Raw genomic sequence first — 25674 nt, 5'->3', positions numbered from 1 at the left:
TTGTACAACGTGGTGGCCACAAGCCCCACGTGGCTACTGAGCAGTTGAAATGTAGCGAGTGTTACTCACTTTATTTTATTGAAATTTATTTAAATTTAAATCGGAACAGCCACGTGGGGCTAGTGGCTACCATATTGAATAGTGAAGACCTAGTGCATAGCAAAGCACCGAATAATAATTCCTCAAAAAAAAGTTCACCAAGTGAATGAATCATCCGTGAAAAACACATTGGGCAAAGAAAAAACACTTGTATAGCTCCGTTTTTGTTTTTCTTTTTCACCACGTACACTCACACTGGTTTACTTGATTAATAAACATGTCTATGAATAAACATTCAACAAAATATTATATAGCTCCACTCTCAAGATCTATCCCATATTTTATCTTGTGCAATAATATGTATTACAAACCACCTTTTTTTTTTTTACTGAAGACTTGTTAAAGGATGTTAACAACTCTGTGTAAATATTTAATTTATAATTGTCTGTCCCTGCTCTGCAATCCTTTTTTTTCCCCCTCTGTACTGTTCACTGATAAATCCCAAGTGACTATCTCAGGGCCTAGTAGGGACTCAATAAATATTTTTCGAATGAATGAATGAATCATGCCTACTGGGGCATCTTGGTGAAGTGTGAAAATCGAATTTACAAATCGCTTTCAAATATGTAATTTTTATGAACACAGTGTAATAATTAAGGAAATAGGTACATTAAATTTTGTAGCCATTAAGCATCTATTCATTTTAATTCTGAAGATTTTTTTTCATTGGCATTTTGGAACAAAACCCTATCGTTTCCAATTTCCAAACAAAAACTGCCTTTGTCCTCTGAAAGGTCCTCACAACCTCCTCCAGATGCTTGACTGAAACTAGGCCTTCGACGGGGCAGAAACCACGATATTCAAAATGTCAGTTTCTAAGGGAGGGCTCTAAATCGGTTATTCTTCAGGCCAATTAAAACGGAGATTGAAAGCTCCGCCCAAGGCTTAAGCTCCCGGAACCGAGACCTCAGTGAGGCCAGGGAAGCGCGTCCGCCAACCCGGAACAGCAGGACCCCAAACTGGAGGACCCGCGAGGCCCAGGGCGCCCGCGCCGAGGCCCCGCCCCCACGGAGGCCCCGCCCACTGAGGCCCCGCCCCCGGTGCTGCCATAGAAACCCAGAAAGCGCCATGGCTGCCGCGGGTCTGGGAGGAGAGCTTTTGACGCTGCCGGCGGCAACCTTACCCAAGTCACCGTCACTTGCGCCACGTCCAGCCGCTCCCATGCGAGGGAGGCCTAAGAAGTGTCTGGTCTATCCGCATCCCCCGAAGAGCTCCCGCGTGTCTCCGTCGGTTCTGCGCTGGCTCCAGGGCCTGGATCTCAGCTTCTTCCCCAGAAACATCAGCAGGTGCTGGAGCAGGGCCGGCCCCCGCCGCCTGGCGGGAGCCTCGGTCGGAGCAGAGCAGCCCCGGGGTCCGCGCAAGGGCTTTCTCCTGGGATTGCCCCCGCCCACTCACCACACACACACACACACACACACACACACACACACACACACACACTCCTTGCTTTCTTAGGGAGCTGACCTAAAAAAATAGGATGGAGCATTTCACTCAATCGGTCAATCAGTCAGTCAATCATTACATAGACTTAAGCTACTACAGACTGCTTTGGTGACTACAAAAAAGTAAGAGTCCAGGCTCTTTCTTCAGAGACACTGGACATTAATACTAGTGGCCGTTAATATTTGCTCTGGGAGTGCAAACTAAATTCCATAAAAATAATGACTTTGTTGCAGGCAAGGAGTCTGGTTTACTAATTTCGGTATTCCTCGAGAAAGACACGCCTGAAATTTTCAGTGTGCGTAGGTATCACATGGGCATCTTGGTAAAATGCAGGTTCGATACAAATTAATAGTTTGGGGTTCATAAAAAGAGCACCATGGCCTTTGGTGTGTGTCATCTTACCCAAAGGCTATTCCATAGCAGGTCCTCCTTGGAGCAATGGTCCAACAAAATTCTGTAAGTTGCTGTCAGTACAGGATATTAAATTGGTGTTAATGAACCGTAATCACAAACTGTGTAAGTAACTGCATTTTATTTCATTTCCTTATTGTTATGGATCAGGGATTTTTCAAATGGCTTCCTGATAGCAGAAATATTCACTGTACACTACCCCCGGGACCTTAAATTGTCATCCTTTAAAAATGGAACTTCTTTAAAAGTCAAGCTGGATAACTGGACACAGTTGGAAAAGGTAAATTAACAATCAATGACACTTTTAACTGTTGAAAACTTTATGTTTGAAGAGGTGTATTCTTGAGGTCGCGGATTTCTCTGTGTATGCGTGTGTGGCCGTGGTTTAGGACGCAATGCAGCTGGGTAGGCAGCTTGTTTCCTTGTATTGAAAAGAAGGTTATTAAAGTTTATGTCATGAGTCACCTGTGAAACTGAGCATACTCATTTCAAATTGGAGTGGGATATAATGGTTGATTTTCTTGCTGAGTAATAATAACTTTTAATAATTAACATGTTAAACCTCAAAGTATTAGTTGAGGATTAAAGGGGAATTAAAGTGAATTCACAGTAATTGGAGATTTTTATAGAACTTCTTATGGTGAAAGTATTCTCCTTCTACTATTACAGTTCCTGGCGAGAAAAAAACTTAGATTACCTAAAGAACTAATCCACGGAACAATTCATTGTAAAGCCGGAGTACCTGAAATACTGATACAGGAGGTGTACACCTTGTTAACACATCGAGAGTGAGTTATTTGGAATTTTCTAGTAATATAATATGAAACTTTTGATAATATAAATCTTATTACTAAAATGGGGCTTGTCAACAATATTTATTTTTTTATTTCCAGAATTAAAAGTATCCAGGATGACCTTGTGAATTTCACAGACTACAGTTACCAGATGCAGTTGCCCCTGGTCTCCAGATCGACAGCTTCAAAGTCTATTAAAGATAACATTAGGTTATCAGAATTAATAAGCAATCCGAACAAGCTCAACAATGAACATAAAGTAGAGTTCCTCTTCCTTTTACAAATGTCGCAAAGAAAATTGAGCAGAAAACTGAATCCAAGTAAGTTTTCTTGGAAATGGTCAACTGGGTTCTTCCAAGCTTAACAAGGCTCTTCTTGAGCACAGATGAAAGAAAAGCCTGCCACTGTGCCCTGATTCATAGATTGTTGTAATTTCATCTACTGCGGCTTTTATTGTCATTAATTCAGTCATACCTATTACCATATATGTATTCATATCTATCATATTATTTTGTGCTTTTAATTTGTTCTCTGTTTCTTGTTTTTGTTTTACCTATTTTTCTTCTTCTTTTGGACTGAACTTTTATCCAAAGACTTTTTTCCTCCCTACTAATTTGGAAAATTATAAAATTTCTAGCGTAGCACTCTCTTTAATGCTACACTAGAAATTTTAACATGCATATTTATCTTAGTCTAAGAGTAATATCTTTATTCTCTTCCTCAAACTGTAAGGACCTTACAACACTAGTACAACTGACCACTCCCTACCAGCCCCCTCCCCACTTCAGTTCTTTTGTTGTTCAGCATTTTCGTTTTGTCAAGTTATTTTTTTAACACCGCAAAATCAGGTATCATTATTTTTTATACCGAATATTTGCTTACATTTAATCTATCTCACTATTACTTCCACTCACTGGGTCTTGTCGGAATTCCTGGAACGAAACACAACCATTCCATTTAGTCATCAGTTTAAATGTCCATCTTAGTGCAAAGCTAACCTGTATCTCTGCGGTCTTCTTTGGAACACATTTTCTCTTTAGCCATGGATACCTCAACACTTTCGATTCTTGAACAGAATTCTGTTATCACCAGTGTTGATTTTTGAGACTGCTGATTTTAAGCAGCCAAAGTAATTAATTGTGATAATCACAGTTCTGGGAATGTTACTGACCAGGGTGGTGTTTAAGCATAAACAGGGCATGGCTGATGAGTAGAAATGACCTTAGACACGTCTTCCAGCCTCAGTGAGGGTGAGCTGCTGAGTAGGTGATCTTTAGAAGCACAGTGAAACTGATGCCCAAGTGCTGCAGTTGATAGAATTAGTTAGTAAGAAATACGGGAAGCATGGAAAATAATTTTGTCACTATTTTTATAGTACAAAAATGTTTTCAAAATGAAATAGATACTGTATGGTTTCATTTATATGAAATATAAAAACATGTAAAGCTAACCTATGATGATAGAAGTCAAGGCAGAGTTTTAGTTTTAGGGTACTGTATGGGAGAGACAGGAAGGGATTTTGGGGTGCTAGCACTATACTATTTCTGGATCTGGGTGATGGCATCCCAGGTATGTATTCACTCCAAAAATTCATCAAACTGTAAACATACGATTTGTTCATTTTTTCTGTACATATATTACTATTGAATGAAAGCTTATTGGGACTTCCAGTGGTTAAGACTCCGTGCTTCCAATGCATGGGGCGTGGGTTCGATCCCTGGTGAGGGAACTAAGATCTCACGTGCTGTGTGGCCAAAAAATTTTTTAAAAATAAAATAAAAAATAAATTGGCTGAATTAAAATTTTAAAAAGCTTAACAAAAGACTAACAGGAACATAGGGATACTGTCTTTAAAGTAACTTTTTTAAAGCAACTATTTTGTGCATCAGAGATGTGAACCATGGTGGAGAGGGTTATTAACCTACGTAACCACACTGCTCTCAGGAATATGATACAACAGATGTCTAAATAATTTGCTTAATTTAAAATTGTGGTGTCGTATTTTGACCATGGCCATAGTGAATTTTAAAGAAAGAATTTTTGTTTACATTTTATAGAATGGTTTGAGGTCAAACCAACAGTGGGAGAATCGACTTTCAGTCATGGTCCTGCCCAAGCCTCTGGGTGCAAATGTAATTCAGTCATTTCGAAGGAAAGAGTTGCTCCTGTGTGTTGTAAGTTTTTTAAAAAGTTTTTTCACTTGTTAAAAATGATGTTTTTGTTTTATTTTGTTTGTTTAAAATTTCAAAATAGTTAAAATGTGGTCTAGGCATTCAGTCTAGAACGGTGCAGTAGGTTGATGTGTGTGCTTTTGCATAGGTGGCGGGAGCACGCTGTCCGCTAAGAACCAGTCACAACAGGGGAACATCTCAGGCCCGCGTTTCCCCGCCTGCTATTATAGGAGCCATTTCAATTCCCATTTCAGCTTGAAAAAGTGCGTCTGAAACAGGGGAAGCTCGTTGGCAGAGCTCAAAACTCAATCCTCTAGCAGCTGGATGATGAATCAGTCCTAAGGCAGATACGGACAACCTGCACACCTAGACTTCCCCATCACTTGTTTTACAAGAAGCCACGAGTTTAAATCCTGTTAATTCAGAAAGCACTCAACACCATAGCAAACTGTAGCCAAACATGGGCCAAAGGCAGCCTCTGCCTGACTTTTTGGTATAGCCTGCAAGTTAAGAATGGTTTTTATATGTTTAAATGGTTGACAACATATACCAAAATTGCACATAATGGTACTGAAATCACAGGCTGTTCATCTGAAAAGCTTCTAATTATCAAATAGAGTGGCAAAAATTAATTGTAAGAAAGGTTGTTACCTTTTTTTTTTTTAACACTTAAGTTCCTCTCTTTGTTTACCTAAATCTAGCATCTAGCAAAATAATGTGTCAAGGGAATGTAGATTTCTTAGTTGTCATTGGCCCCTCATATTAGAACTGAGTCACCTAAAGAGTCTGAGTGGCCGGCTTGGATGCCTCAGCGCAGAATTCTAGAAACTGAATTATGAATTCTGTATATTTGCCAAATCTAAGCACTATTAAAATCACAGCACTGTTGCCTCACCTGCTTTCTGAAGAAACATCTAAAAATAGTTGAGTCATATTCAGTATCAGATGCACCAAAATAAGCCCTGGGTATTTTTAGGCTCCGCCGATGACTTTTGGAGATGGTGGCATTCAGGTTCTGTATTTCCGACTACTATAATGCATGCTTTAAATATTCTGTTTACCAGGCATTTAGACTAACTTGTGCTCAGCCTGTTGCCAATCGTTCTGCATATGTCTGGTATGTTAGAAACACAGATGGTTGTGTACATATTTAATAACCACAAATGGATTTTAATTTTGTTTATTTAAATATTACACCAAATACAGGTAATGGTGGCAATCCACTTAAAGAAATTCACGTGAAGCAAGCTGGAAAACATTCTTTTGACTCTGTGAAACCTATCAGAAACATGGAAAAGGAACCCAGAAGAGCACCTGTCTAATGGGCTTTGAAGAAGCGATGCCACCACCTCTTGCCACTCTAAAGGGATACAATCACCTAGTCTTGGATATATTTCAATAATAAGTAAATTAAAGGGGTGTCTTATCTATAGTTGGGCTGAAGAACGTATTTTTTAATTCAATTCAACAACCATTTATTCAACACCTGCACCTAGTAGTGTTGAAAATACAAAATCAGTTTAATTAGTATAGAATGAACAAAAATAATTTTAAAGGTACAGTTAAACATAATTCACCACGACGAGTAAGAATTCCTTCTCATAAATTTTGTAGGAATGGCGAATCTACTTTGTAATATGTTTTCCTCACTAGAAAGAAAAGAGCCATGCTACTAATATGCCTGATATTATTTATTTACATGTCATGTTCATCAACAAAATTTATTCTGAATGATTATTACTATTATACATAGGCCCACAGACAATCTTGCCCACTTCCATAAATAACTTTACTTAAGCCATTAAAAAAAAATAGTCATCTTTCCTGTTGATACTGAGTTGTGGGGAAGGAAAATCATGTTTTACTTGGAATTTCATTCTGGTGTTTAGCAAACAATTTAGTTTGATTAAAAAAAATGCCTCCTGCTTGCTGCCATGCCCCATATTTTTACTGAAGGGAAACAAAAGCAGTGATATCCTGAAAGACTGATGATATTTCATATATTCTTGGTAATTTAAAATTCATATTTGGAAAATTTTCTTCAAGTGGAATTATTCATGCTTTTATGCTACCTCATTAATAGTGTCATTTGACTTCCAAGATGAGTATTACTAATGCTGAATTCCATGATATGCTTGTCAATTTCCAACAAAACTCTATTAGTTTTTCTGCATTTTTGAAGGCTTAGAGAATTTAATTAGAATTTCTACCTCCAGAGACTTCCTTGTTTAATCTTACCTTTCTGGATAGGTAATATTTAGTAAAAGAAATTAACGAGAGCCCTGATGAAATCGATGACTTCTTGGGAAAGGTTTAGAAAATTATGAGAATAATTTTTAAACCATAAAATAGAGTTCCTTAGGAAAGGATTTTAGAAACAAGTCTTCTGAAGCTCAGCTAGAGAAACGTCCAGAGAAAAGGATTAGATTTGGATAAACAGTCAAATAATAAATTTCTTTATTCTCTTGACTCTGTGCTCAATCTCCTGAAAAAGCTAATCACTCATGGCCTGACCTTGGTTAAGTTCCCAAGACCCCTGTGGGACCTACGGAGAGTTTTGAAAATACAGGAGAGTCTGGAAGCTTCATTTCATAGTGACTAAGGAAATGAAGGAAGCGGGGATATGGTGAAAGTAGGTAACGTCAAGAGCTTCTTAAGATGAGTTGCGTCAACAGAAGCCAACACTTCAGGCAAATCTAAGGAAGGTCATTTTCTTCACAAAGATCTTTGACAGAAGGAAGCAATGAATTATTCTAGGAGCTACAGCAGCCCCTATAGGAACAGAACCTTTCAATCAATTGGCAGAATGCTTATCACGGGAATGGAAGCCTCTGTGATATGCTGTTTGTATTAATTAGTAAGCCTCTTTTTTCTCTCTTTTATACTAATTCTGGTGTTTATTGTAGTCAGTGTTTCTTACAAGTGGATAATCATCCTCCTGAACAGTCCAATCACATGATTTTTCTAGGTTTCTAAGCAGGGTAATAACCCAGACGGACAGCGCAGCCCTTCATACCTCTGATGACTTTAACCCAGAATTTAGCGAGAGATGGTGTCTTCTCAATGGTGGTTCTAGGGACAAGACTAACGTTCATCTTAGCAGTTAACTGTGTCATATCTGGCTTTAACTGCAGTATTTATTAAAATCATTGTCTAATGAGACTTCTTTCATAAAAGCATACTTAAACTTGCAAACTAATTTGTCCACATTATCAGTAATATGGACACCTTCAAATAAACACAAGCTCATGTTCTTTGGGTTTTCATGCATACTAAATATAACAATGAAATTTAACTTTATAAATTTTTAAAACTTTTGTTTTTCATATTAAGACACATACAGATCAACATAGTCAAATGACATTTTATGAAGAATTAATAGTCATAATATTAAGGTGTAGAACATTGTTGAAGTCAAGGAATAATAGAATTGCATTTGAATCAATCAAATTTAGGTTTTAGACAAATATTGGGTTATACCTCAATGGTCTTCATGTGATAAAGAGTTGTAAGATCTTTTTCATACTTTATACATTAAAATATTATTTCCTGCATTCATTAAAAATACAGAAGAATGTAACAATTGTTTATATATGTATAACTTAATATCTTTGAAGTATTTAAAGCACAAATTAGGGTTTTTAATCTATTTTAAAACAAAACAGAGAATGACAGTAGGATTTAGACTGCCACTTTTTAAGTGAGGAGATTTCAGTACGTATATGCCAATTAATAATACCCCTCACCTAAAAAAAAAAAAAATCTGAATTACACGTATCACTAAGGGTTAAAAAGTACTTCTCAGATACGATTTACATTACCCATTGCATCTTTGAGTTGTATACATTCTCTTCTATAATATTAACTATTTTCTTTATAAAATGGAATTTAAGGCTAAAATGCTTTTTTTGTGGAGTTAGAAGTAGGTCAGTGTGATAGACAGGTACATAATATATATTGTTTTCTGTTTTAAGAAGCTTAAGAAAAATTTTAAAGTATTTTAAATGCAACAAGTTTAAAGATAATAAAAACCACCATTATTCTAGTTATATGAGCTCACTCCCTAATTAGACAAAACATCTGTATTATAAATCTTGTAAAACAGCTTGAGTATCAAAGTACTATTCTTCCTAGTGTGCATTCATTTCATAAATTTCGAAGTCAGAATTCTAGTACAATTGAAATACTTGTTGTCACGCCTCAGGCTTTTTAAAAATATCAACAGGTGTACTATTTTAATAAATATTTTTAAAACTTGAATTAACATAATATATACCAAATTTCAACTAATATCCTATTTACTTACAGAATTTATTTGAAACTAATTTTCATCAAATAAATGGTTTATTATAACTATATTATAATGTAACTTGATTAGCGATTATATGAATATTAAATACATTAATCAAAATTAATATTCATAAATACCAAATATCTTTTAAAATAGTGAATTATCATCAAATGCAAATTTTCACACAGATTTCACTGCATTTTGTGTTTTTCACCTCCAATTTTTTTCATGCTTATATAGCCTATTCCTTTATAATTAGACATTTGAGTTTCAGCTACAGAACTTGGGAATGTTTTCTCTTTAAAAAAATAAAACTCAAAAGTCCTTTGCGTACCCATTTATTGATATATATTAAACTTATAACTGAAAACTTCGATTAAATATGAGCTAAAACTAGTGGTTTACTGTACATTTTATAGAGGACAATACCAGCGTTTGTTAACTTGAAGATCAGTTGTACACACCTTACATTTCGATACTTCAAGATATTCAGTCACCCAAATACTCTAAGTGCCTGCTGCACGTCAAGCACTATTCTAGGTGTTGCACTATTTTATAAGTTTCAGTGTTCCAACAATAGAATATTTGGTACCTTTTGTGCTTTGTGAAAAGTTTATATGCTCTTTTAGATTTGTCAGTCCTTTATAATTTAAATATTACCTTCCTCCCAAATAAGGAGACACCTATTTTTCCTTGAAATTATATAAATATTTTATTTGTTGAAGTTAATGAATAAAATCAACTGTGAGTCCCCACTTCCCACCTCCTCCTCCAGACCTTTGGCTCTTGGACAACAAAGGCTAAAGGTAATACTAACCGGAAAAAGGTCTTTAAAAAAACAATTAAGTGTGAGAAAAACCTGTCAAAATGGGTTGAGCCGTATTCCAGTCCCCAAAGGGGAGAATGGGTTCACCTTTGCCCACATCAGAGCATCATTCAAGGAGATCGTGGATTTCCCATCTTCAAGGAAAAATACAGGGCCCTGCACAGTGAGAGTTAAGGGAAGAGAAGATGAGATTATGAATTTGCAATATGTTTTTAAACTTCCAGAAACAGACTCACGCTAATAAAAAACCACTGGTGATATTTAAGCAACACTGATAGGAAATTTAAAAATAAGGGAAAAATGAGATTCTTTGAATTGCCACCAAATAGAGAAACATTTTAAAATATCTTAACATTATGCCCTGATGTCTTTCAAAATAGAATTTAGTTTTATAATTTGAATTCTTTAATTACAATGGCGCTGTCAGTGGCAATAGGTATTGCTAACCTATTAATTACTACAAAGTTAACATTTATAAAGGCATATATGCCTAATAATAGACTTTAATATACTTCACTCTTTTAATCATACAGCCTACATCAATACAGCTGGGTAAATTATTTCAGCCAGAAATTCAACCTGCTCTCCAGAAGATGAAAAATACACTGCTATATATATGTATATATAATTTAAAGTCCTGTCAACCCTGTGATTTACTAGCATATCTATAATTTAGTTATCTCAGCTATTTTGTATGTCGAGGGTAGTTCTGAAGAACTAAATCCAAAAAAAACTTTCAATGTGTATCTCCCAGCTCTTAGAAGGAAAAGCATGATTTTACAAACACAAAATGGAATAAAAACTTACTTTCTTCATTACTTTCTAAAGTTATCAGGTTTTTTATCATGATTTCCAATGATAACAGCTTGTTGTTAGTAAATTATTTCTAGATATTAGAAAATCCATTACACGAAGTAGGCAGCTTCCTATTCACAGGTACTTGACATTTTAGTTTTAAGCAGAACACATTGATTTTCTGCAGGAACAGAAATATCCTAGGAGGGTAGCCCCCCCTCTGAATCAGTCATTTGCGCCCTAGTGTATGTAAGATAATGAGTAGATCCTTTCCTAGTGTGTGTGTGAGTGCAGAGAGGTTAGCCTGTGGAGGTCATCCGTGTGTCTCAGATGGAGAAAAAGTCCTGAAGAGGAGAAACAGGAAAGTGTCGAGCTCTAGAAGTACATGCAAGACGGTGAGTGGCACTGAAAATGTATTCTGAAAACTGCATAATGGTTTTCGCTCTTAATCATAAGTTCTTGAATTACTGCTTTGGTTCTTTATCTCTGAACATAAGTGGATAAGCACGTATACAGCTATGTGTTCTGTCTGTGGTTTGGAATATATTGCTGTGTTCTGAAGACTTAGTTTGTTTCCGGCGTCAAGTCAAGCTATAGTTAGAGTTTACATTAGCAGCAAGATATTTAATTGGAGTGATTATCCCCCCACGTACCTTTCTCCATTGACCTGGCATGTCAGTGTTAGAAATGTAATTAGCTACGTTACATCAGAAATACAAGAATCCACTTAGTAAAATGTGAATGTGCCCAAGAGGTGGCGTTCTTTTAGTCCCACCTGGTCTCCATTAGCATTTCATGGGGATTCAGCTTTGTTCACTTCCTGGGGACACCTACATCCGGTCCTGGCTCTGGGATGATGAAGGCTCCTCTATTTTCTGGAGATAATGGCACCCCTGGGTCACACTGGGAGGCTCTGGCATCGTTCACCATCATTACTTTGACGGGGCATGAGGGACCATTCCTTGGGAATTAGCCATCCCTCATGATTGATCCCCGTAATTTTTAATTGCTGAAAAGTTCAGTAAGTCAGTGTAAGAATATGCATAATATATCAATGATATATTATACATCTAACAGTTTTTAATTGCTTTCTTTGTGTTTATAAAATACAAATGGAGACTATAAAGTTAAATTTAATCTACTGAGATATAATAATTTGTAACTGTGTTGATTGTTGCTTTGTCTTTCTTATTTAATTTCCCTAAGGATATGATCTATATGTCTTTTAAAACATTTGTTACTAAGTATATCTATTATATGAATTGCTTTTATGATAACAGTACAATGACTATGTCTCTGAATTTATTTCAAGGAGAGAGAAAACATTTATACCAAATATGGAAGCATTAAGGGCAATATTTTCTCACTGGGCCTCAGGTCTCTTTATAGGTACCTACTTTTATTCAGGTTGTGCTTATTTTAAGATCACATTTCAAAAACTAATGAAACAAATAAAAAAGATGAACGTGCACAATTTATGCCTGACATTACGCTGTACCTGGATTTTTAATCCTGTGAGACAAGAGATGTGAATATCAGAATGGCTGGGAAGATTTGATCCGGTCACATAATCTGGTCCAATAATTTCCCTGAGTGGTTCTTCTTTTAGTCTCTTCAGTAAAGTTGCATAAACCGCTCTTTGTGAATCAGAAGGGGGTGTATATGGAGATTCTTCTGATGATCTATATTTTCAACAGATATTCCATTTTTAGTTTTGTAGAATCACAGGGTTGTTAAGGTTTAGATTAAAAAACAGTCCCTGATGGGGCTTCCCTGGTGGCGCAGTGGTTGAGAATCTGCCTGCCAATTCAGGGGACACGGGTTCGAGCCCTGGTCTGGGAAGATCCCACATGCCGCGGAGCAACTGGGCCCGTGAGCCACAATTACTGAGCCTGCGCGTCTGGAGCCTGTGCTCCGCAACAAGAGAGGCCGCGATAGTGAGAGGCCCGCGCACCGCGATGAAGAGTGGCCCCCGCTCGCCGCAACTGGAGAAAGCCCTCGCACAGAAATGAAGACCCAACACAGCCAAAAATAAAAAAAAATTAAAAAAAAAAGAGTGGGGTAAAAAACAGTCCCTGATGATTATTTAGTTCTCCTTTATAAAACATGGCAAATCAACTTTAGACTCAATTTACAGTAAAATGAAGGACTTAAAAAAGGCAGGAAAGAGCGTTGTAAATTATTACTGAATATATGCTAAACAACCCAAGATTCATTATCCTGCCAAGATGAATAACGAGACAACCAAATTTTCAATCAGTTTGTCTGTAATATTACGTGATACCGTCTGTATCCCAATTTTTATATCAGATTCACTCACCGGTTGATGGATTGTGTGCAAACTCTCCACGCATCCAATTCCTCAGAAAGGTGTTCAATCTTTATAGGCACTGACACCTTCCGACGTTTCAATAGCTGACTGAAACATGTGAAAAAGAAATTAACATCTGCCATCCAAGACAAAGATAGCAAAAGAGCAAATGAACTTTAAATAACTGCCATTTCAGATTTAACAACTGTTGTTCACAAATCTATGTGTATATGTAAATATATACATGTAGGGGTGTGTGTGTGTGTGTGTGCAAGTCCCTGGCAGGTCAAAAACATTCAATAAATATTGGTTGGATGACAGGCCGAGTATTGCTGAGTAACAGCCACGGCCAGCTACGGTGTGGTCCAGCGTGTCTCCGTATTAAAGATGACTCTTAGAAAGCAAGTGGAACAGTAAGAGAAGAATGTCAATTAGCGGAAAGCAATGGAAATGCTGATTTCAATCCTTTAAAGACGGGGATGTGTGAAAAAAAGCAGTGAGACAGTGAAAGCAGTGATCCACCACATCTGTGTATAGAAAACTGGAAATCAGATACAATGTTGTGGTTAATCATGAGGCTGGAGATAAGGAATTGCTAGTCCTAGTTTCCATAAGTGACAAACTCAGTATGTTCTTCAAGGAACTAGTTGGTTGAAATTTAAAAGTAAAAGCTGTTTAGGAGATACAAAGAAAAAGAACATAAGACCTTACAGATGATATAAGACTAAAAGTAAGCATTTCCATAATTTATATCTTATGTTTAATTCTTGCTGGTTGTCATCATTCTGCTGGGACACGATCAGAATTGGTGAGAAAAAATATATAAATACCCTCCCCACACACACACGTACCCCTAACATTTCAGTAATATTATCTCAAATCAGTTGGTAGCTTGTTTTTTTTCAACCTCAAATTATTGACTTAAAAATTTTTTATTGATAATGTAGCCTGGCTCCAAAACAAATTCTTTAAATCATATGGTTTCCCTGTCTACAATTCTGCACTTGGTAGTACTTTGTCTGCCCAGTAGTTTTTGATGATCTACTGTAGAGAGAGCATTGTTAAAGAGTGAGGAGAGAAGCCAAGGTAACTAGGTGGAGAGGGCACTGTGAAACTACCAGAGAAAAGCTTACATGTGTACGGGGAGTCACAGGTGTCTCAGTTTGGCTGGAGTAGAGAACATGTAGAAGGACACAGTGGGTGATAAGGACGGAATTTGACTTCTGTGGAATTTCGAAGTAAGACTAAGGATCTAAAATGTTATCTGTTCACTAGTGGGGAGTCTCACTGTCAGGGAGGCTAATGCAACCGTTGTAGGGGTGACAGGAGGAGGGGGGATAGGGTCACTAGAGGAAGGGCTACCACAGGGGACAGTTAGTGAAGACAGTAACTGTGGGTCCCAGAGAATGAGAAACGTGCGGGTGTGGGAATTTACTGCGTAATTGGATGTTGACGGTGAGGAAGTACACCTAATCCTGATTCTGGACGACAGAAGTATAATGACATCATCAGAAGAAAGAGCAAACCCAGGAGGAATAGATGTGAGAAGGAAGATGGCTTTAATTCTGAGCGCACTGAGGTCAGGGAGCTGCTGGGTGTCCAGCCAGGCGCTGTACCTGCGTACAGAAGGGTGAGTTGTCCGCACAGAGGTGAGAGGGTGGGTTCAGAGGGACAGAGTACAGGCAGGTCCTGGAGCTCGCGTTTCTCCCTCTGAACTAACACGTTTCTAACCCAGCCACACTGTCTCAAGTCTCTCCTGCCTTAGGAATAAAATGCCTTCCTTGTATTGGTGATATTTTTTCAAGGGACCATTTTCTCTCTTTCATTACCAAAGTCATATAGAGCTGAACACAGCTCATTAAATAATATTAATTCCATGTGATACATCCTACTGTTCTTACAATATATTTTCTAAATAGTGTTAAAAGTTGCTTTCGAATTGTGGTCATGCTGCCGGCGTAGATCTCTCCTTGAGAGCCCTGACAGCAGGAATCTCTGCTGCCCCCTGGTCAGGCCCACAGCTACACCAGACCTCCCCCCCAGGGGCACTGGATTTTATTTTTGAGTATGATAAGCTTTAAGCACAATGGCTGATGTTCAGCAAGTTGTTAGAAAACACAGGAGTTCGGCAGGTAGGTTATACCTGAATACAATATACTTCGCATTTTTCCACTGCAGAGATGGGAAAGCTAAAATACACAGTTTTTCAACTTCCTTTGAAAGTAGGGTTACACAGTCCTGGCCAGGGGGTTGTAGGTGCACAGCCCTAAGGAAGACTTTCCTTCCTGAATCAAAGGGTCTCTGTGGTCTCCATCCTTTCACTCTTACCACTCCTTCTGCTTCGAATGTAGACCTAATACCCAGAGGGCTGGGAGCTACCTGGTAACCCTGGGTCACTCAGGCAAGAGGAAGGAAGCCAAGAATGTCGGAGTTGAAAGAAGGGAAGAATCCAGATCCTCGATGGAATCTGCCCGAGAATGCCTACCTCAAGTGTCTTGACATAAGACCAGGAAACCATAGTGTTTAAGCTAGAATTAGGATTTCTATTATTTACACCCCAGTTCACTGCTAATTCATATTGTTTACTGCTGCTTTATTATGAAGCACATGCTTAGTAAATAAATGGATGAGTGCAAGATGTATTTGTTGCTTCTACGATGCACTTAGACACTAACCGTCTCAGTGAAAGGCACTTCTCTAATTTCACAGTAGAAGAGAACCTGCTTTTACCTCGTGTACTCATAAAGTGCCGGGACGATGCTTTGGTACTGTCTTCTGATAGCCAGCAAAGCACCAACGTACCCACACAATATCAGCAATTCGTTTCGAGCTCTAAAAGAGAATATATTTATTTTTAAAGAGTCCATAACTTGAGGTACAGCACATTGCTCTCATATACAGTTACTGTATTTGTGTCTCTGTATTTTGATGGGTGACATTTATAGCAAAATATGCTTAGAAAATTTTCTAAATTTGAAGATGTTTTATTCATCAGTTAACTCCTGTTCAGACATGTACACAATAACATAAATTGTATTTTGAAATAAAAGTCTTTAAATAATATTTAACTCTGCCTTCTTGTTTTTCTCTCTTCCTTGTCTGTTCCTTCATGTAATTTCTCCCCGAGTAATGCACTGGGTCGGATTGACGGATTCCTGGCATACTGTGCAGACTGCAGGGAACGGCAGAGAACACCTCCTGCACACCCAGCTGGGGAAGCTTGCCAAAGTTTCACAGGCTCTGCACCATCTTTTCCACATGGCATTGCAACAAAAATAGCCCAAAACCTCTAGTATAAATATATGTGGTCTCGGGATTTTAGTTACATGGATAACAATGTCCTTAAGTGATACTTGAATTCAAGGATAGTATCTATTTTTTACTTTCTAGCACTTGCACTTCTTTCCCCAACCTAGTATGCTTTGCACACATGGAGATTTAAGAGATGTGACCACTAGACAGACCACCGAGGACATGAGGTCCAAAACCATCCCAAAGCTCCTAATTAGTCCTATTTGAACCAGGTGTGTATGTGTGTGTCTGTGTGTACATACACATAACACACTAGGTATTAGGAAATGGGACCACTAAGATTTACTATTTGTTTCAAACTGACCTCTGTATTTTTACTTAAGGATAACACAAATTAAAATGTAATTTTTCTACACGTGCACCTATCTGTCCAAGATGATCTTATTTCCTGATCTGAACACCAAAAACAATACAGGCTGGATCTTCCCTGGTGGCGCAGTGGTTAAGAATTCGCCTGCCAATGCAGGGGACATGGGTTCGAGCCCTGGTCCGGGAAGATCCCACGTGCCGCGGAGCAACTAAGCCCGTGCGCCACAACTGCTGAGCCCACGTGCCACAACTACTGAAGCCCACGCGCCTAGAGCCCGTGCTCCGCAACAAGAGGAACCACCGCAATGAGAAGCCCGCGCACCGCAACGAAGAGTAGCCCCCGCTCGCCGCAACTAGAGAAAGCCCACGCGCAGCAACGAAGACCCAATGCAGCCAAGAATAAATTAATTAATTAAAAAAAAAAAACAATACAGCCATTCTGAAACATTACATAAGCTCAGTTACGCATTTTGGAGAAAAAGTACTCACTCAGTACATGTATGCAGGACTAATTTTTCAGTACGAACATAACTCAGTAGGTCAAGAACAGGGTAAATGGTATCCAAAGTCCAATTTGAACTACTGATATATTCTGGCAAAATAAAACCAAATAAAAGATTCTCTAAATAATAGGATTAAAACTTGTTCATCCAATTTTTAACTTATGTAATTGATTCTTTTCTGGTCAACGCTATCTACTTCTTTATTTTCTAGATCACAATCAGGTCCCAACACCAAACACTCAGCAATCTCTTTGCTCTTTAAATTCAGGACGGCTAGTGCTTGGTTTTAAGCCTTTTTATCAATATGAAAGAAAATACCAAATAAAAGAGTAGATTTTAAATTATACTACCAACTGAACACATACCTTTGATGAAGTCAATACCAATAGGAAGGGCTTTTTCAGGTTCTTGACTTAACAAGTAATACTTTATAGTTTCAAATATATTGCCATCGGCATGGGCTGTCTCAGCTAATTGCATACATTCTTCTACTGTGGGTAGCTTGCACTAGAAAATAATTGGTTTAATGACACTGTTACTAAAATTTATAGGGATAAAAGCAATAGTATTAAGTGCTAAATGTTTCCAATATGCCTCCTCATTAAAGTTGCTGAGAACAGTTGTAAATGAAATAATTTGTACCAAAAGCATACATTTATGGGAATATCTTTAAGATCTAATAACAATAAATAGGGTATTACCTAATGAGCCAGTAGTTTTAATCACACAAATACCTAATAAAAGAGGTGGAAGTAAATTGTCCTGATTGTGATACTAGAATTAGTACCTGCAAATGTAATTGAGCAGGAAATGCTGAAATGAGTTACTTTAGAACAAATATACCGACCAGTCTCAAAAACTACATTAAACGTAGAAAACATAAAAGGTGCATGCTTACGTGTTCTCTACACAGTGATTTACTTTCACTTGGCCTTGAGACAAAGCAACTTTATTTTGAGCAGGACAAGCTCTCAACGTTTTCAGCTTTGACACTCCGAAATGCCACAAAGTGGAGATTTGAGCCTATGAAATTTCATTACCGTAAAATGAAAAGCAACAGTCCCTGTCTTTTCAAATAATGTTTTTTTCTGTTAAAACTGAGAGTCTACTCCTCCCTCATGTAAGTTTTTCCGCTTCCATAACGTAGACAGGAATTAAGTTATAAATTAATGACTTAATAATTAATAACTCAAATCAATACTTTAACTTATAATTAAGTTATAAATTAATTTTAGATAAAATTCTGACATGTTCATGATATTTGCAGTTTAGGTGTTAAAGTTTGTTGGTTTGTTTCTAAGCAACACAGGCATAGTTTACTGCTGTCTTACTGGTCTTTGGCAACCACTGAGACGGAGCTTCCGCTGCAAAAAATATTCTGTGCTGTGACCGCAGATGATGTGGTTCATCCACAGTTGGGTCACCCGTCTCCTCTGCTTTGAGATTTGTCACTCTAGTTCCTCCTCACTAGTTTTTACATCCCCTTACGTTACTAAGACGGTTTATTCAATTTGTTTATTAATGCATTTATTCCACAGCTTCATATTTTCCGTTGTTTAAAATGTAAGTAAACTGAATATTTTAGATCCCTCAAACTCTCTCCAAAAAATTACAACAAACTAAACTAGAAGAGCTCTCATGTATGTGACATTTCATATTGTTTCCCCATCTTTATTCGCTGAATGCCAGTTATTTACTGAGCAACTACTATGTGCTAGGAACTGTGCCTGGTTAGAAAGAGAAAAGTTTCTTCACTTTGCTATATGCTCTGAGAGTAGAGGGAATTAACAAATGGTTCCCACTGAAATTTCATTCTGACACAGAATATGATAAGAAGAGTAGCTTGATCATTCCTGTAATTCTTATCCTATCTCAAAATTCTAAAAGCTATATAACTTAATATTTAAATATAATTTTTAGGGGAGTTCCCTGGTGGCCTAGTGGTTAGGATTCTGGGCTTTCACTACCATGACCCGGGTTCAGTCCCTGGTTGGTGAGCTGAGATCCCGCAAGCCACATAGCACAGCCAAAATATGTATATATATATGTATTTATGATTTTTAGTCCTACTTGTGGAATTCTCCAGAGTTATTAACACCTTTACACGCATACTAACTAGTCTTTCTAAAGAGTTATTAATGAAGTCTGCCAGAGAGTCCAATTATACCCTTTCAGGATGTGTGATGAAAAGACCAGGTGAATACTGTGTTTGTCCCCTCATTAATAGTTGTGTAAACATAGACAAGGATTTAGCCTCTCTTAGCCTCCGTACTAACACCGCACCTCTGGCCTCAGAGAATATGTCAGTGTACGCTGAAACACTACGCAGTAAATGTAAAGGATAATTGAAAAAAATCCACTCCTGCCTCCTTCCATATGCATTTTAATTTCAACTTAAAAATAACTTTTGTCATGTTTATAAAGCAAAGCACAGCTCATTTAAAAAGTGATTCACAGAGCAAAGTGTATAAAGAAGTTAAAATCACCTGTAATCTCACAACCCATTGGTAACTTTCAACATTTATCCTTTCACAAGTATTTTCCCTGATACCATAAACATACACAGTCTCACACACACACACACACACACACACACACACACACACACTCACTCACACACACTTTTGGTCTATCTGTATTAACAAAATACTCAGTTAGTATCCCTTGTTGAATGAATAGGGCCGCTTACCCACTGCAGGGAAAATCAAGGTTCATATAAGAAAACTCTGTTATTTTGAGAGTTTAAGATGAGAAAATGTTTTATTTATATCATCTTTTTCTTAAAAGAACTGTACTGTGCTATAAATAAAATAAATATGTACACAGTTGATTTTCCAAATGAAAATCATATGGTGTGTACATAGTTTTATCATCTGCTTTTTATTTACTTGTTTTATAGCCATCTACCAATGTCAATAAAAATAGAACTTCATGACCTTTTTAATGGATTAATAGCACTGAAATATAGAAATGTACTGTAATTAATACCATCTCCCTATTGTTGAACATTTTGATTGCTTTTGTATGTAATCTTGGTATATAAATTCCTGTATTCTGTAATGGAGCATTTTTAAAAAGCACTTTAGAAAAAGCATGCTAATTTTATTATAGTTCACTAATTCTTTTAAAGTTCCTAAGCTGCCTATTTTTAAAGTTAGCATACATGTACCTTAAGATGCAAAGTGGAAAGGGCTTGGGATGGGAAGTTACAAACGTTGACGTTCTCACCCCACCATTAACTAGTTACAAGTTCCTTACCTTCTCTGAGTTCACTTTCTTTATAAATTAGGAACAGTACCCCCTGCTTTTCAGGGTTTCATGAGAATTAAGTAACAGATAGATAACAGATAGATGTGAAAATTTAGAACAGTTCCAAACATATAGTAGAAACTCAATAAATGTTCTTCCTTATTGTTATAATTTTTGTTGTCTTTATGAGAGGATTCTGACGGGACCGTATATTCATTTCTCTGTGTGCATCACTATTTGACCAAACCTAAAGCTAATTAAATCACAGCACTGCATTCCAAACTAGAATACTTAATATAGTCAGCATACCTTCTCATGAAGATCATCTATCTCTTCGATACACCCCGGGTAGAAAGCACAGAGTTTTACTAACTGTAGTTCACTATCAGGAGTCATTAGGAGAAGATCAACTGCCAAATTCCTATGCACATAACAAAAGGGGAAACTTCAATGAGGAAAAAAAAGCCTAAAAATAACATTTTAGAACTATTTCAAAGGAAGAGGACTCATTACACCTCCCTTGCTTTTCTATTTACATAAAGAGTACTAATTCCCTACTTAGTTATGAAACTCCTCTAAATGTAGATTACAGAAACCAAACGGCATGAACAAAAAACGTATTATGAAATTCCTAAATACTGAGCCTTTATATATTTACAATTAATTTTGTTATTATGGAATAATTCTCTAACCAAACTAAGTAGTATTAGACATGTTCTTTGGAGCGAATTATAAGGCAGACTCTGTGAAAGCTAATTCTCATCAACTTTTGCTACACTTGCCAACAATGGACAACTGTATTTTCCAGCTCACTAAAACGAATGGATATTTAGATATTTTAAGTTTAGATGTATGGGTATTCTGCATATTTCTTAAACTTTAGGTAGAAATCAAAGCTAGAAATGCAGTTTTCCGATTTGCTTTCTAAAGATTTAATCAATGGAATAAATCATTTCAAAATCAGACATTTAAAAAATGTGTGGACTTTCACAGCTTTACATGAAAATATTTTGCATAAAATCATTTTTAAAAGTCACGAGGTGAGGGGGTTTTGGTTTCACGCCTCATAAGTGAGAAATCACTAATTTTTAATAGCTTATGATATTATTATTCAATTTTCAAGAAAATGATAGACATTCAGCATGACTTCAGAATAGACAGTATTCCAGATGTGAAGTTACAAAGGCTGTTCTGCAGACTCGGAGTAAAGCCTCCTCCACCTTCTTTGCGCAGCCTTCAGTAAAATCTAAATTGGTCATTCAAGTGAATAAATTATTTTAGAAAATATTAGGGAGATGTTTCATCAGAATACAGTGAGTAAAGAACAGGAATAGGGATCATTTGTATGTGTCAAATTCTCTATCATCATTGCGCAAGTAAATCTTTGAGTGTTTTTACAGGTTCCAAATTAGACTAATTCATCTGTTCTTGATAAAAAGTATGACTTTATGTTTTTTGATACTAACATTTAATAGCAGTTTTTCATAATGTCCATGAGAATATAGAAATTATCATTTACTTTTATAGTGTTTAAAAAAGCTGTGCTAAAATTCTACTTTAACTTCTATGAACTACAGACAAAAGTCTGACTTTCTTATCCTAGAATCATATCCTGATACAGAGAAATTTACAGCAATTGTAGCTAATTTTATTTACTTTTTAGGCTAATTCACTATTTATTGAAAATTCAGTATGCTAGTAGGGGAAAATGTGTGTATATATTTCTATATACTGATATAGACCAGCGAAATGATCCAAACTCTTAAATTTCACTATAGAACAGGCATTTTAATTTGCTTAGTTGAGTTAATTATTGTTTTATTGTAGAAAGCCACAGTTCATGTTTTACACACGTTTAAAGTATAAAATCATGAGTGATTTTGTACCTAGGTTATAGGACTGTTCTCATCACTTTGTAGTTAGGTTTTATATAAACTATATAAATGAATTGGCATTCTGCAAAGCAATAAAGCAAAAACAGTTAATGATCATTTCTTAGTAAAGAGTTGGTATTCTAAAAATAAAATAAAATAATATGTGAATTTTTAATTGAACATTTTAATATAACTAGGTAATACCTGTATCCGGTGGATGGAAAGCTAAAAAGAAAATAAATTTGAATACCATGAATAGGCAATGACAACCAAGAAAAAACAAACTTCTACCAGTAACTGTAAAAAACACGAAGTGTTCTTGGTTTATAAAATTACATTAGGATTAGATTTCACCTGGAAAAAAGCCAGATCCATGTATTTCAGCGTCTGAACTTTATCCTGGTTTCTGGTACACAAATCTATGGCTATATAAAGAAAGGATTCTTGGAGGGAGTTAAAAGGAAGGAGGAGTTTGTTTTATATTAAAAGCAATAAGACATACAGTCAGGTGGAAGATTTTGAAACCTCTTTAGAATTTAATATCCATGTTTTGCTACTTTTTACCTTTACTTTTTTTAAAAAAGTAATCACATTGTATTTGAATCAGATGATGACTTCTAGCACAGCTTCAGTCACCTTTGTGGGTAAGTAGTGTGAGTTAGACCTCATGCTTTCGGTTGGGTCTGAGCCAACTACCATAGTTCTTGAGAGATGGAACTGGGTCCTCTCGAGGGACGGTCTGCGTTAGGTACACTTAAGTCTGAGACCGATGGTGGGGCATCACTCCATTCTGATGGGGGAGGGAGCTCTTACATCACTGTAAGATATGGGTAAAAATTAGAATAACTCTGAGATTCCCGAATCTCTCTGAAGCCCCCAGATCCAACAGGAAAGGAGACCGGGAAGCACTGCTCTTTTTCTGACTCAGCCCTGGAAGAGGATGTGGTGTAGTGTGATAGCTGCCATAGACTGAATGTTTGTGTCCCCCAAAAGTCCTATGTTGACATCTAACCCCCAGTGGGATGGTATTAGGAGGTGGGGTCTTTGGGAGGTTATAGGGTCATGAGGGAAGAGCCGCGATGGATGGGATTTAGTACCCCGATAAAAGGGGTCACAGGGAGCTCCCTCACCCCTTCCACCACGTGAGCACAGCAAAAACGCAGCCCGTTACGAACCGGGAAGCCAGCTCTCATCAGACACCAAATCTGCCAGTTTATCTTGAACTTCTCACTCTCCAGAACCATGAAAAATAAATTTCTCCTGCTTATCAGTCACCCAGTCTGTAGCATTTCGTTCCAGCAGCCCCAGCTGACTAAGACAGTAGCTAAGAGTGCAAACCCTGGAGCCAGTTTATGTAGCTTTGAGTCCTGGCATTTCAATTTGCTTAGTTGAGTTAATTATTGTTTTATTGTAGAAAGCCACAGTTCATTTTTTACACAGGTTTAAAGTATAAAATCACGAGTGATTTTGTACCTAGGTTATAGGAACTGTTCTCATTACTTTGTAGTTAGGTTTTATATAAACTATATAAATGAATTGGCATTCTGCAAAGCAATAAAGCAAAAACAGTTAATGATCATTTCTTAGTAAAGAGTTGGTATTCTAAAAATACCATTGTTGGTATTCTAAAAATCTCCATTTACGGAGACCAGAGGCGAATCAACATCTACTGCGTAGTTCTGAGTGAACTGCTGCATGTAAGCGCTTACGACGGTGCATGGCGCACAGAGAGCGGTACGGAAGTGTTAGTTAGCGGTGATGATGATTCTCATCTGTAGTGTTCAACAGTGGCGTCTGAATAGCTCCATCGTAAGAGCGGGGGCCTGTGTGCAGGGAGTGTACAGTGGGGAGAGGTGAAAGCCCTCATAAACAAGCTCATGTAGAAACTTCCCAAGGTTCTACCTGTTCTGGGGAAAGAGAAGACAGAGGTCTAAAATCATCTTTATTCAACTAACACATGAGTGACAGCGCCTTCTCCTTCCTCCACGATGAAGGACTGTCTAGCCTGAGACGTGAGGAAGAATTGCTGTGAGCTGGAGCTCCAGGTCCCCCAGGGACTCTCCCGGGTCTGCCTCTTAGAGCACAGCCCAAGTTTGTTCCAAGTGTCCGGCTACACCATCTTTATTATTGCTCTCCATTAGAAAGGTGACTTTATTTTCTAAACCTCAAACTAAGACTCAAGATCTGACAAGAATGAGTGTAGACATGCAGAATTTAAAAAGTGGGAATGCGTGGTCCTGATAATCTTAAGAAGTGCACATTTACTGTCTCATGGTGCTTTATGTGTTTGAAATATTACATGTTACAACTGGGCTACTTTAGAATAAGTGATGGCAGACTTCGCTACATAGCCATGGTAGTTCTCACTCTTAATTTGTGCTCACATCTTATCTTTATCTAAAAGGGAGCTCGTATATTCTCCCAACACACACCTTATCAAGAGCAACTTACAACATTCAAAAAATGCTTCCATCACTATGAAACTATTCTTTGACTGTAGAAATGCTCACCACGTTGGAATCATCATGCACTTTCTCGCCAGCAGCTCGAGCGCATAGTGGGTTGCGGGTCCTGCCAGCTCTCCAAGCACCGTGCCCACACAGACTGCCAACTCCAGCTCGTTTCCGCGAATCAGGTACGCCATAGCCAGCTTGCTCAATGAGAAAAGAATTCCTTCAGTTTCATAGATGTTGGGTAGGATCATCATTCCCCTACTTCATCTCATAACGCAGATAAAGTTGTATTAACCTATAATCGATTATTCTTATAAAAACTGAGTGTTAACATTTGTCTACAGTACTTATGTAAGGGCAACTACAGTTTTCAGATGGAAAAGCTGATAAAGGGACACAGAGCACATTTTATAAGGTCAGAATTTAAGAGTTTCGAACCTTTGCTCACATTTTTGTGATTAATTAATAACAGTCTCTCTGCAGTATCCTCAACATGTCCTTCAGTCTCTCTATCAGAGAAAAAGTAAATTCTTAAAATCTTCCTCGATACTGTACAATGACTATCAATTATCCCTTAAGGCCAATATAGCTAAGGATATATGCAAAATAGAACCCACATCTTTACTTAATGGTTTCCTATCACATTAGAGGCGCAAATGAAAAATACCTCAAAAACATAACTTGTGAAGAATATACTAAAGTATGTATAAAAATAACTGCTTTCAAAAGTCAGGGATTCTGAGTCCAAGTCCAATGATTCTTCCCTTTACCACACTACTGCTTCTCATATATGATGAAATACTTAAAGTAAGGTTGTTCCAAATATGTCTCTT

The 25674-nt window shown here is 37.3% G+C and overlaps 2 protein-coding genes across 8 annotated transcripts in view; one reads left to right on the top strand and one right to left on the bottom strand.

The window, feature by feature from the left end:
* Positions 1-1167: 1167 nt before the first annotated feature.
* SPATA4 (spermatogenesis associated 4) lies at positions 1168-9249 on the top strand. 2 transcript variants are annotated; one of them, XM_007188983.2, is made up of 6 exons: positions 1168-1385; positions 2104-2233; positions 2623-2741; positions 2847-3067; positions 4805-4921; positions 6125-9249. In XM_007188983.2, the coding sequence occupies exons 1-6, from the start codon at positions 1168-1170 to the stop codon at positions 6238-6240; spliced, it is 921 nt and encodes a 306-aa protein (XP_007189045.2). In that variant the 3' UTR covers positions 6241-9249. The 2 variants fall into 2 exon arrangements, with proteins under 2 accessions (XP_007189045.2, XP_007189046.1); XM_007188984.2 differs by lacking the exon at positions 1168-1385 and adding an exon at positions 1606-1998.
* Positions 9250-9902: 653 nt separating this feature from the next.
* WDR17 (WD repeat domain 17) overlaps positions 9903-25674 on the bottom strand; it is a 95790-nt gene continuing 80018 nt past the window's right edge. For 4 of the 6 annotated variants that reach the window (XM_057537347.1, XM_057537349.1, XM_057537350.1 and 1 more), the window contains 9 exons: positions 24899-25038; positions 22593-22613; positions 20824-20935; positions 17631-17772; positions 17252-17354; positions 15872-15973; positions 13151-13249; positions 12329-12512; positions 9903-10191 (listed from right to left, as the gene is read on the bottom strand). In XM_057537347.1, coding sequence (XP_057393330.1) covers positions 10072-10191; positions 12329-12512; positions 13151-13249; positions 15872-15973; positions 17252-17354; positions 17631-17772; positions 20824-20935; positions 22593-22613; positions 24899-25038 — 1023 coding nt within the window. In that variant the 3' untranslated portion in view covers positions 9903-10071. Of the gene's footprint in view, positions 10192-11605; positions 11840-12328; positions 12513-13150; positions 13250-15871; positions 15974-17251; positions 17355-17630; positions 17773-20823; positions 20936-22592; positions 22614-24898; positions 25039-25674 lie in introns of all 6 variants that reach the window. The other 2 variants (XR_009006533.1, XM_057537348.1) reach the window with 2 other exon arrangements.

The sequence above is a fragment of the Balaenoptera acutorostrata genome, chromosome 21 (assembly GCF_949987535.1).
Source record: "Balaenoptera acutorostrata chromosome 21, mBalAcu1.1, whole genome shotgun sequence".
Taxonomy (NCBI): Eukaryota; Metazoa; Chordata; class Mammalia; order Artiodactyla; family Balaenopteridae; genus Balaenoptera; species Balaenoptera acutorostrata.
This window is presented reverse-complemented; position numbering and strand designations above follow the sequence as displayed.